At 40.5% G+C, this 12,596-nt stretch overlaps 1 protein-coding gene across 3 annotated transcripts in view; it reads left to right on the plus strand.

The window, feature by feature from the left end:
- spock1 (SPARC (osteonectin), cwcv and kazal like domains proteoglycan 1) overlaps nucleotides 1-12,596 on the plus strand; it is an 85,823-nt gene that overhangs the window by 68,020 nt on the left and 5,207 nt on the right. For all 3 annotated transcript variants that reach the window (XM_088294454.1, XM_088294456.1, XM_088294455.1), the window contains 4 exons: nucleotides 2,291-2,411; nucleotides 10,938-11,057; nucleotides 11,338-11,559; nucleotides 12,205-12,267. In XM_088294454.1, coding sequence (XP_088150580.1) covers nucleotides 2,291-2,411; nucleotides 10,938-11,057; nucleotides 11,338-11,559; nucleotides 12,205-12,267 — 526 coding nt within the window. The remainder of the gene's footprint in view (nucleotides 1-2,290; nucleotides 2,412-10,937; nucleotides 11,058-11,337; nucleotides 11,560-12,204; nucleotides 12,268-12,596) is intronic.

A 12,596-nucleotide genomic window follows, 5' to 3' on the forward strand; every position in this document is an offset into this window, starting at 1 on the left:
AATGAAAAAATGCATATAAATATATAAATATACAGTCCAAATCAATGTATTGTTCTTCTGGTAGTTTTTTGGGGGTTTTTTTCAGCACGCTTGCTAATGACCTACTGTACCGCCAGTGCGGAAGGACTGAAGTATTGAAGGAGGAATGGAAATAAGTAAAAGGAGGCAATTTGTCAATGCAACGAGAACGGTTCAGTCAGTTAGCAGGCAGACTGATGGGTCCTCATAGCCTGACGTACACTTCTCATATTAAGAAGACAGTGCGTGCATCACCTCCGTGAAGTCCATGACTCCACTCCTATATTTTACTCTTTTGACACAGGTTCTGAAACACAGTTTCATTAAAACCACATTAACCCCGGGAGAGTGACAACTATAAAGATTCATGATGCGTCTCTGTGTGCAGACTGGGACTGGGGGAGGTCATCCATCCATTTCCTGGACTTTTTCGCTTACTGTCCTCCTCTCCAGGCAGCTAATTCAATACTTTGACAGCAGTACGGAGAATTGTAGTTTTTTTTTCACATATGCCATTAAATGCTGGCCCCTCTCTGCCTATTTTTCCGGAAAAAACAACTTGGGTCAAGCAGCAGGCGAGCAAAGCCCCGGCTATCCATTAATACTAAAATTATTAACAGTAATTTCAACAGTGTCCCATCATAAAGATCATTTCACAAGAGTAAAATCAATGAATCAATAAACTTTGATTACATGCTCAAAGTCCAGGCAAAGACAAGTAAGATAGGTAAACATAACAACTGGCGTGACGTCAGGGCCTTCAAAGCCTTCTCTTTATGCCCAAACACAATCAGAAGCACAGACCTACATTTACAATTTAAATGAAGTGGCAATAATTGATTTTCAAGAGTCTTTTGTCTTAATTTCTTAGCATGTCTTGGCCGCGCTGCTTTTCAGATTTCTGCTTCGATGTGTTGCCACGCACGTGTCATTTTGTCCAAAATTAGATCGGCAAATCGGTTGTTCGATCCAGCTTCTTTCATCTTAGGCAGCAGGCTAAGGTGAAGCCCTTTTCTTTCTCTTCAGCTCTTAGAAAAAGTAATCCATGCCTTTGTTACATTTACGATCAATTTTTGCAATTTACTTAATTTTGCAGTCAGGCAGTCCTTAAAACGCCAAGTGGTGAGAAATGCTGCTGCTCGCCTTTTAACTGGACCACGAAAGACGGCACTGGCTCACAGTGCACTTAAGAGTTCGCTTTAAAATACTTCTATTTGTCTTGAAATCTTTGAATGGACTCGTTTTTTTAACTTATCTTTAACTTGTCCAAAAATGGGGCACGACTTGGCGACATAAGCAAAATGCCGGTCGCAGGGTGACATCAATTGAGAACCACTGACTGAGAGCAATATTCTAGGTCTAGGCCATTCTAATTTTGTGTGGGCTTGTTTTACAGAAATTATGTGAATTATATCAATATGTCATCTTCACTGCACTCGCTTTTAAAGTACACAGAAAAGATAACTTTTGTACAAGATAATGGCAAAATCCCCTCAAATGTGCTTTGAAAAATAATGACGCAAATGTCAACAACACTATAAAAAAGTGAAGGCCAGGGTTCTTGTTTTTTTTTTTTGTTGTTGTTGCTTACATAACCCACCTCAGTTGCCAATTACCGACAGAAGAAATAAGAATTATTTACTCCTATTTTCTTCAATTACTATCTGAAGCAGCCCATCTTGTATTAGGGTTTGTGCTGCAGTGAAGAAGAATAGAACGTCACCAGCCATTTTGGCGTCTAATGCTAGTTTGTTTCTTCATGGGAACTTCTGCCACAAGATGAATGAGGTCTCCTAAAAGCAACATTTCGTCTGAATCAGCTTCAATCAAGACTTATTCTTGCATGCTGCATGTCGTGAGGTTGTCATACTAGGCTGTCAAAGCTTTATTTAAATGGCACTTTTCATATACAAGGCAACTCAATGTGCTTCACAAGGCAAGCCTGCATTACTTCTCTAAAGCCTCTGACAGCAAAATATGCATTGCAGTATTTCATGAAAGATATGAGACACCAACCAACCAAAATGTGGTTGCTTTATGGTTTTATACAAAAGAAAATACAGTAATAATTGAACAATGAATAAAGAATCCCACCCTTGACTAATTAAATTCAATTTCCCTAACTATTTGGGCCACCTGGGGAAAGGAATATGTTTATTATTCATAATAAAGTCTTTATTTCCTTTCTTTTTCCTTTTTCACCAGAGACATGTTTTTTTTCCTACTGCATTTCACTCCCAATTAATTAAATTTTCTTTTCATCATTTTACAGTGTAAGCTGGAGTTCCAGAGCTGCCTTGCCGGAAAGATGATCTCCGTGAAATGTGATGGACAATGTCCGTGTTTGCCCGGACAAGTCCTTAGCAAGACGCCATTGAAAACTGACAAGACTTGTGAGTGCACTCCATATTTTGCTCGTCTGTTTACGTGTCAAACCATCTCTCTCTTTGAATTTTATTATATGGGTGGATCCATGGATGGGAAGATGGGTAGAACTGGAGCTATACTTAAATTCACTTCTAAGTTCAACTCTTCTTTCAGCAATTTTTAGCTCAAGCTGCCGCCTCAGACTTTTCCAACACACACAAAAAAAAAACACCCTTTGTGGTGATACCTCAAAATATCCATCAATTCACGTTTCCATAGCTTTTCCCTCACCCCTCTCCTTATTTATATTATTTTTCCGCCCTACACTACTTTTCTGACAGCTCCAGCGACCAGTGATGGAGTGAGTCTCTGTATCTTGTTGTTTGTCACAAAAATAGGATTTTGTCTGATAGATGGAGAGATTCTGAAGGAAAAATGCAATCTAAAATGGTGCAGTACAAAAAAAAAGGATGGATTGTTGTTGTTAAAAAATTCCTCCCTTCCCAATGTGGGAGTAGTAGGATGATGATGATGAGGAGGAGCACTCTTGTTTTCTACATCCGTATATCCATCATTTGACCGTCTGTCTTAACTCCCTCACAGTGGCGGGCCATGCCTTTGGTGCATGGGCCTTCAGTGGATACTGACCCGACTTCATCCACCCACACACTCTTAAAATCCCCCCGATCCCATTGCTATAATAGAAACCATCAATACTATCTAAAAACGCAATACAGCAGCATGCAACAAACCATCTGGTGCAGTTCAGAGTCAATGGTTATCTAATAAAATGAGAAAAATGGTTTCAATAAAATGCTTTGTACGCCCCACAGTGGTGAACTGGTTAGCATGTCCACCTCACAGTTCAGAGGTGCAGGTTTTTCAATTACAGGTTCCGGGATCTGGCCTTCCTGTGTGGAATTTACATGTTCTTCCCCGTGCCTGCGTAGGTAGTCCCACATTCCAAAAAAACATGCTTGGTAGGCTCATTGATTACTCTAAATTGTCCTTGGGTGTGACTGTGAGTCTGTATGGTTTTCCATCTTTGTGTGCCATGCATACTGCCCAAAGATAGCAGGGATAGGCTCCAGCACGCCCGCAACCCTTGTGCGGATAAGCAATTCAGATAATGGATGGATAGATGGATATACTCCCTGGGTATGTTGATTACGTAATCTTTGTAAATTGCATCATATGTGTTGTGTTCATCAAACTCGGCTTGCAATGACCAACCAGCTAAAGGACAAAACATTGCGGATGTTACTTTGGTTCATTAACTGGCCCTCAGAGGCCAAATCTTAAAATCTTATTGTAAAAAGAACCTGTAAAGTAGATTTGTGTTTCACTGCTCTAAACTGCATTTGTTTGAAAATTGCCTGTAAAGTTGGGCAAAGACTGAGATGTAGAGAAGAAATAGAAGTGTGTTGTAGTCGAGTTCAACTTTTTTTTTTACAATTTCAGTTTTTCCTGATTTCTCTCTTCTTTTTTTTTTTCATTTGACGGAGTGGTTTTTCATGAGCGTTACCCTCCACACCCTCTTTTTCTGATAAACAGAACAGTGAGAATTCAACAAAAGAGCCTTTGCCCAAGAAGAAAAAGAAAGGTGCCTTTTCCAGACGATACAAGAAGGCCAACTTGAAATATGGATTTACGGAGAGAGTTGATTTCCACGCACCAACAAATCCCGCTCTTTACACTATGTGGCAAGTGGTTGTGCAATGAGTCAATGCAACCTTTGAAGTGATTTGTCAACAAATTTAATGAGAGTGCAATACTAGGTGGCTAATTGCTTCACTAAGGCCAAAAAGTCATTCAATATTGGTGAAATAGAAACAACTGTGGAATGGATTTGCGTTTATTGTTGTAGCATTGCACTCACCCACCAAACTACCAACTACCTGGTTGCCGGTCTGCGAAAGTTATGGACTTGTGTGAACCGGCCCGCTGCGGAACAAAAGGTTTATACGAATATAGTCCCTAACTGGGTGTCTGTCTGATGAATCCACCCATAATTCAAATTATTTAAATGCTTCAGCTCTATCAGTTAGTCCCTGAAGGTTAAACATGTCATTTACATGATATAATGATAAAAACACCAAAGGCAAAATTAAGTTTCTAGATGGGAGTGGGATTTAATTGACAGTTGAACATGATTTGAGCACATTCAACGGATGCATCCTGTTTTTTTTTTTTTACACCCGCCATGGGTTTTGATCAGATGGAAATGCTCTATACCAGGCGTGGGCAAACTACGGCCCGGGGGCCACATGCAACCCATTAAACATTTTAATCCGGACCGCCAAATTTGAAAAAAATTAAATTAATAAACCTTGTTAATGTTTTATTTTCTCAATACTGTGGTTTTTCAAAGACATATATATTGTTCTAATGCTTTTGTTCACTTTCATTTCAAATTAAATGTATTTTTTTTGTCCGATGAAGTGAGGTTACCAAAACACTCCATCCATCTGCTCCTGGTCCGGCCGGCCCTTCTGTCAAATTTTAGAACCCATTGTGGCCCGCCAATCAAAAAGTTTACCCACCACTGGGCTATACGAAGCCTGCCTGGCCATGTGAATCAGCTACTCATTTTCTGGATTCCATCCCCACACAAAGCATTCGTTATGCGAGCGTAACCTTTGAATGTATTTTTGAGTCAGCGTCACCCCATGGATACATCACAAGCATTTTGAAACAATTGAATTTAGTGAGTGTGCCTGTTCAATAACCACCATGTTCCCAGAGAAAGTTCCAACTGCCAGCAGCGGGCCCTTTCTTAAATAAGACGGGACGAACCGCAGGTATCACAAAAGAACCTTGGAGCAAAGTATCAATAGCAGATTCCACTTTCAGACAATGACCCTCCCTCCCCATCTGTTAAACACCATCCGGTGTCTTCAGTAAAGGCAAATTTATGCATTTCATTAACCATTACTTTTTATTTCTCATTGTTTTCTGAATGGTAAACTATACGGCACCTCTATCAAATGTTTTTTTCCTCATGTTTCACGGTGACTGGACGCAATTAATTGTATTTATGATTCTGTATTTCCTGTGGAAAATATTGCTTTGGTATCCGTACGATATTGTTTACGTCAGAATTTTGGGAAATAATCACAAACAATAAGTTTCAACTGTGTATATATCTGTTTGGTTTCCAGAGAGTGTAGCCTTGTGAACAGAATCAATTTATTTGTCTGGCTCTCTTCCTTTAACTCTCACAGTAAGTTGGCTTTTTAAATGCAGTCCTCACGAATGTCCCTCATCCCAGTGTTGCATTTCTTTATTTCTCGCTGACTCGGGCAGTAAGTGTCATGCTTGTGCACGCGTGTGTGTGTTGTCACCGAACCTGATAGCATCTCACATCAGATCACTGGCTCAGAATGTTAAACAGATGGTGTTGGCAGTAAAGGTGTGTGGGGGTGCGTGTGCGTGTGTGTGCGCCAGATTGTGTTCCGATGATAAGACTCAGCAGTTTGAACTTGGGTATCAGTAAACATAAAGATGTGATCATAGCTACAAACCAAACGGGGCACTCATACGAAACCTGTGATGAAACCTCTTTTTTTACTGGTGCAATGCTGTTTACAGGTTTTATATTCAGCAAGCCTGATGGTGTGCACAATAAAATGTAAATCTACTTTGTTTTGATAACACCCCAAGCAATACGATTCAAGCTATATAGGGTATGCTGGACAAACAGAAGTAAAGCAATGATATCGATGCTGCTAGCTAAGAAATAAATAATCAGAGAGAATGTAATATATACTCGTCAGATTTGCTTTGAACTATCTGTTTTTTTTATTCAGTATACTGCACATCCATTGTCTAAAAATGTCTCCTAAAATGGTTAATTATGATTGCACACTTATGTGTTCTTAATTATAAAGTCCCTTTAGCATAAGCTGTTTATGTTAATTAGAGCCAACCTAAATGAGCTCTTCATTCACTCAATCCACCACCGTTTTCTGTCAGAATTGTGACACTGGCATGTGGTCCTGCCAAGACAATTCCATTACATTTGAAGGAATATCAGCATGCACATTTTCAATGGATCTATCCAAGTTACTAGCTCTCTGTTGATTTTTTTTTTTATGAGATTTTTGTTTTGACAAAAACATCTTGAAAAAGATGGGTATATGGGTGTTACCAGTTCTCTGTTGATTGTTTTATTTATTTATTTTTATTTTTTTTTTAAGACAAAAAAAATCTTGAATACGATGATGATTGAATTTGAATGGTAAAAGCGGCTCAGTATTAAAATTTCATCAAATAAGTCTGTTAGAATACCATCCCAAAACAGAGACTGAATGTTTCCTCCTGGAGACCACCCACTTCCCGTGTTCTATGCTGTTCATTATTTCTCTAAACACATAAACTATTAGTTCCGATTAATAAAGTGCAGAGTGGGATGAAAAAAAAAAAGAAATGTACTCAAGTACCTCAGTGAAAAAAATCGGCTACTGTTTTATTTATAATCTCTATAAACAAGGCACCTTCGACTTACAGCTTTAATAGGTTTCCATTTTACTGATAAATGTTTGGTGTAGGCACTGCAAAGAGGACAATGTTGAATGTTTCTAAAGGAGCAGTGTAAAACTGATCATTATCTGAGCCGACTCACCTCACCGTATGTGAGACTTTGCTGGTGATAAAGGGCAAACTAAATCAAACATGCCATTGTTTCATTTTAATGAAACTGACCCATCAAGCTCCTACCCGCTCATAATTTGTTAAGTGTCACCTCATGCTGCACATCTACTGCGTCATCCGATTGTCTAACCGCCAGCCCAGAAGTCAACACTACTTTTTCGTGTGGCACGATTTTCAGATTTTCTCTTCAACTATTCAGAAATGTTCCTTTTATCGTGATTCATCAATAAGAGATTCAACTACCTGTAGACCAATTGGTTCCTTTTGAATTGCTTGAAACTATTGGAGAAAAAAGAGAAGGTCCTTTTCTTTTGTACCATGAATATGCGGCAGTGCACAAAAAAAAGGCATGCATGTGTTGGGTGAGGAGGAATGTGAGAGCCTTGACCCAAACTGCATCCTACCCTTTAGGCAAGAAGACAAACAGAGATCATGATTTCTATAGTTCAGCCTTCCCTAAAACATTTGGCTGGTACCCAAACCGGGTTGCAGATGATTTGTTCAGACTACAAAGAATAAAAGACTCCAAGTTATTGCATTGATCATTAAGCAGGCACACGTTTTATTGGCTAATGTCTGTTAGAACAAACTACCATCTGTTGTGTTCTTTATAAATTTCGCTGCTTGAGCTACTTGGAACGTACTAGAAAGAAAATTAAACCAAAGGAGCCAGTTTCACTGAATAATTTTAAGTTGATTTAGATTAAATGAATGGTAAAATAATCTGATTGTAGATGAACACTCATGGGAGGAGGGGTTGTGGTTTGATCACCTGATCACCTTTACTTTTTATCCATTTTTAAGGTTGCAGTTGAGGGATTGGAGAATCTCTAAATGTTCTGAACTCCGGTCCATTTGGAAGTCAGCATTAGCTGATGTCAAGTTGTTGTTCTTCAGGCCACAAACTAGTTGAGACTGAATTGACATTGGGTATGTTGAGGACCCAACACACACACAAAAACGTACACACAAAAAGGGAGAGGCTCAAGGTGCAGGTCCACAAGACCCAAAAGTTGGAGACCACAATGACGCGCATCGAAAACCCTACCAAACATGGAGGCACAGGGGAGGACAAAGGGCCCAAGGACACCGGTTTGACCCTAGAGACATGTAAAGTAGGATGACTCCAAAGAAAAGCTGGGAGGCACACGGGTTCAACAATCTTGTAGTGACCAATGTCCCTGGGTGCCAGTTTCTTGGACTCGTAAGAGGAAGATTACGCGAACTAAGCCAAACCTTTTGGCTAACCTTGTAGTCAGGGACATGGCCTGCACCAGAGACCTTGGAGTGGCATGGCAGAACAGGCCAATCTCTAAACCCTGGCACACTTATGCAGGGGGTTTTTGACAGAAGGAACAGTGCAGTCCGCCTCCTGCGACGGAAACAACAGGGCTTGATATCTCAAGGAACACTGAAATGGAGACATACCCAGGGAAACACGAGGCAGTGTGTTGAAACAAAGAAGCAGATCTTGGGACCCCCATCATGGTCTGGCTGCCCTTGCTGGGCACTTCTTATGATAGGCTCGATGTCGCAAGTGAGGGACGCCAAAAAACAGAAACTAAATACAGAAACGCATTTAACTTTCATGTAATTTACATGATTAGGTAAAACACCAAAGAGACTCAAACTAAAACCAACTAAATATTCCCCATATGAATCAGTGGTCCTTGGATTAAGAAGTTCTGCGACAACCTGTGAGGGCACTCATGAATGTGGTTCTAATGCACCACATCGCTTCAAGACATTGGGTCACAGAAAGTTGAAGAAAACAAGCCATCCGTTCTGTGTAAATGTATCTATTTCCAGCTTTCTTTTGAACACTTCCTTCACCCAAAACTGCTTGTAGAACAGGTGACACAGTCTGGTCTGTCAGAAACAGTTTAGATCAGACCGAGTGAAGGAGAAATCAGAGACCACCGACACTTGTGTTGTAGTGCAAAGTGGAAGAGACAGAAGAGCATGCGATGGAGAACTGGAGCGGTCAGAGCAGTCAAAATCAAAAGATGAAAAAGTGTGAAGAGGAGGAGGAGGACAGGGTGAGTGGATATCAAAGCGAGACATAGAAGCACTTATCTTTGGAGTTTATAAGGGGATGTGTGAGGGGGAGAGATGGGAAACGAAGCACTCAAAGCAATTTAGGTGAGCAAAAGATACAGGAGGAGACAGTCATATCAAAGTGGAAGAGGAAGTCATGAGAAAAGTCAGTATGGCAGGTGTGATGAAGCTCAGGTAAAAGCAAGAAGCTCAGAAAATTCATACGGAAAAGACAGGAAATGAACAAAAGTCTTACTGGAAATTTGAGAACAATGTCAAAAGTGCATTGTTTCACTCAAGAAATAGAAGATGACAAAGAAAAAAATTACACTTCAGAAAGAACAAAACGTAAGAAGGCCATATTCTCTGGTCTGAGTTAGGAAAAGCAATGAGACTACATAGTTCTGCACAAAAGTTTTATTTCAGAGGGGACGGCGGATCGTTTTCGACACAATTGACGCATTTGTTCTCTGCTGCAAATGGTAGAGATAAAGCACTTGGTAAAATGTTCTCACACAAACACACTGATCGGTTTCAGTTTGGCTCGGGTGTTGGATTGGTCGCCTGGAAAGTTGCAGGTTAGGTGCACTAAAGTTTTGCTCACGCAATGGTTTTTAACATTTTTCCTGATTTTTTTTTTAAATGAGAAAGCATGACGAGGTAAAAATAAAAATCATGTGTGTTTGTACTGCCCTTATAGTATGTAGTGTACTGGAGATGACCAACACAGCACACCACAAACAATCATATGACCATATTTCTTCTGTCTACGGGCCCTTGTGCGTTATTATCTTCGGAGTATGAACGAGACATCGATCTTTTTTATAACTCACAATGATGCAGCAGAAGTGCACCATTTTAAGAGCAGCCGAGAAGCGTGTTATACAATCATATGTAATCAGTCGAACGCTATCACCCCACCCAAATCAAACCAGATGTCTGATGTCGTAGAAAGACGGACCTGTCAAAGGCAGCACGGTGCTACAAGGCATCCAGTCTCCCGTAACCCACGAAAAAAGAAAGAACAATTGAATTACAAGAAGCGTGGCTAACTGTTATCTGGTAGCTACGCTGTGCTGGTAACTATAACTATGTCCGTTCATTGTGTCAAAATGCAAATCCTCGAATGTATGAGATATGTCAGAAACGTTCCTGGACTGATGTCGTTTAAAATGCATTTCAAATCCAAAGTGAGTTTCTTCCATCAACGTGAGCCAGATCAACAACACGTCTCTGGAGACATCTTGTGACGTGTGTTTTGTTCAGTGCAAGAGTACTGTTTTCACCATGCCTGCTCACTCGGCGATATGCGATCACACTTGGGAGTCGAGCAGCTGTCTGACTGAGTGAAAAAGAATGTGTTTGCTGTCAGGTCTTATTGTGCAGATATGATCAATTATTGGTAGATGAAATTGTAACTTTACAGTCAATCAGCAAGTTTGCATAAAATGCTAAATATCATTGCAGAGAATCCCAAAAGAACTCTTTGGAGTTCATGCTGGCGTGGCAGTGGAGGCTGGGAAACCAACGGGGATTTCTTCGAAGGGGAACGCTTGTAGTTAGGATTTGAAATCTATCTTTTATGATAGCAGTCCTGGAACCTTTCTGATACACCTCATACATAAGGATTAACGATTGAAAATGTTTCTCATTCATGACTGTAGGCAGACAAACAGTTTAAAAAAAAAAATCAAACATTTTATGCAGTGCCCCTTCTGTCAACTGAAATTGACCTCAAAGTGCTTTGTAGCTCGAATTGTGAATATCATGGCTTCCCTGTTTTCTGGGTTTGAGCATGTGTACCTGCAGCATCTGAAATGCACATTGTATTCATCATTGTTCATGTGTGTCTATTTGTGTAGTATGCACTGATGCACAGCTCCACAGTCTGGCTGCCAGACTGAAGGACTGGTTTGGAGTTCTCCACCTCGATGCCAACAGAGACCTCAAATCCACTGAAAGCTCGGACTCGGCCACCGGACGTGAGTACATCTGCCCTCCCAAGTGTGTGAGTGTGAGTGGGGCTCATTTCTGTACAGCAGCTTTTTGATCCTCACGAGAGATGGTAGTGATGTTGACAGTGACCTCCGCGCTGTTCTCTCTAGTGTCAACATGTTTCAACTCAGCCAAGCTGCAGTCGCGCAATGACACACACAATTACACGCTCTAGCGTGCTACTCACGCAAAAAAAAAATACAAAAGGCCTGTGTGCTACGCTCCAAAATATTCACTTGAGTCCTGTCTCTTCTTTGACTTTTTTAGACTTTGACACGAGCATCTTGCCCATCTGCAAAGACTCGCTGGGATGGATGTTCAACAAACTAGACATGAATTTTGACCTCCTGCTGGACGAGTCAGAGCTGAGCGCCATCTACATGGACAAGTACGAGCTGTGTATGAAGCCCCTCTTCAACTCGTGTGACTCCTTCAAGGACGACAAGCTGTCCAACAACGAGTGGTGCTACTGCTTCCAGAAACCCGAGGGTGAGGCATTTGAAAGCGTTTTGAAAGGATAATTGCAAAAAATAGGTCACTCTAAAAATGTACTGCAGTTAAAAGTCATTACAGACCTGTCAATTCTCACACAATAATCGTACCACCGAACTAAAGTAACAAAATGCTCACTCTGCATTTCACTTTACATCAATGCCGCCCCTCTTGTGATTTTGCCTAGGGACCGTTATTGCACAGCCAGCAAGAAATAGTTGACAAATTTCTCTTTCCTATGTCTGAGGATCCAGCGGATTGCAAAGTAGCCCTTGCACACCGTGTAATAACGTTTGCTTAATAACTGTCTAACACAGATTTTAACATTCCAAATAAGAACCAATTACAATGTCAATGAGTCCCAGCCTTGTCTTCATTAAAGGTCTGTGGATTTAAATTGCTCACAACCACTTCTTCTTTGCTAACACTTTGATGTGCACTTTATTTGACTTTTGGGTAATGACACATTTGCAAGTTGCACAATAGTTCAGTCTACTGTCGCTCTCTGACTAAATAATGAAAGTGTTTAGTTCTCATGAGCAGATCCTGGGAATGTATAAACAAATCCCTTAAGAATTTTTTAAAAAATGACTCTGGTACTTACAGATAGGGGAAAAGGTTGATGAGTTTCTTTGTTTGTAGGTTTGCCTTGCCAAGCTGAGAAGAGCAGGATCCAGAATCAGAGTCGAAGGAAGAGCCTCATAGGTCAGTTAAATGGACAGCTGTCGTTGCTCAATGGCGACAATTTTCCATTGTACACTCCCAGAGATACATCTTGGAAGGCAAAATACCACTGTAGCTCCGCAATGCGATCGACAGTTCCCACAACAATTCAGCAGTATTTGATTGTGAAGTAGAAACACCATGTTCTTGTTGTTTTACAATTTCACAAGTATGACTTCCTACGTATTGTGAAGTAGCTATAGGAATAATTTGTACAAAACAAGCATATTTTTGTGTTATTGGACCTTTGAAATTATCAATCAATCCTCTGAATGCAAACGCATCATCTGAATCATCAATTCAACAAGCAT

The sequence above is a fragment of the Idiotropiscis lumnitzeri genome, chromosome 4 (assembly GCF_059441095.1).
Source record: "Idiotropiscis lumnitzeri isolate Australia: NSW breed Sydney's pygmy pipehorse chromosome 4, RoL_Ilum_1.0, whole genome shotgun sequence".
NCBI classification, from domain to species: Eukaryota; Metazoa; Chordata; class Actinopteri; order Syngnathiformes; family Syngnathidae; genus Idiotropiscis; species Idiotropiscis lumnitzeri.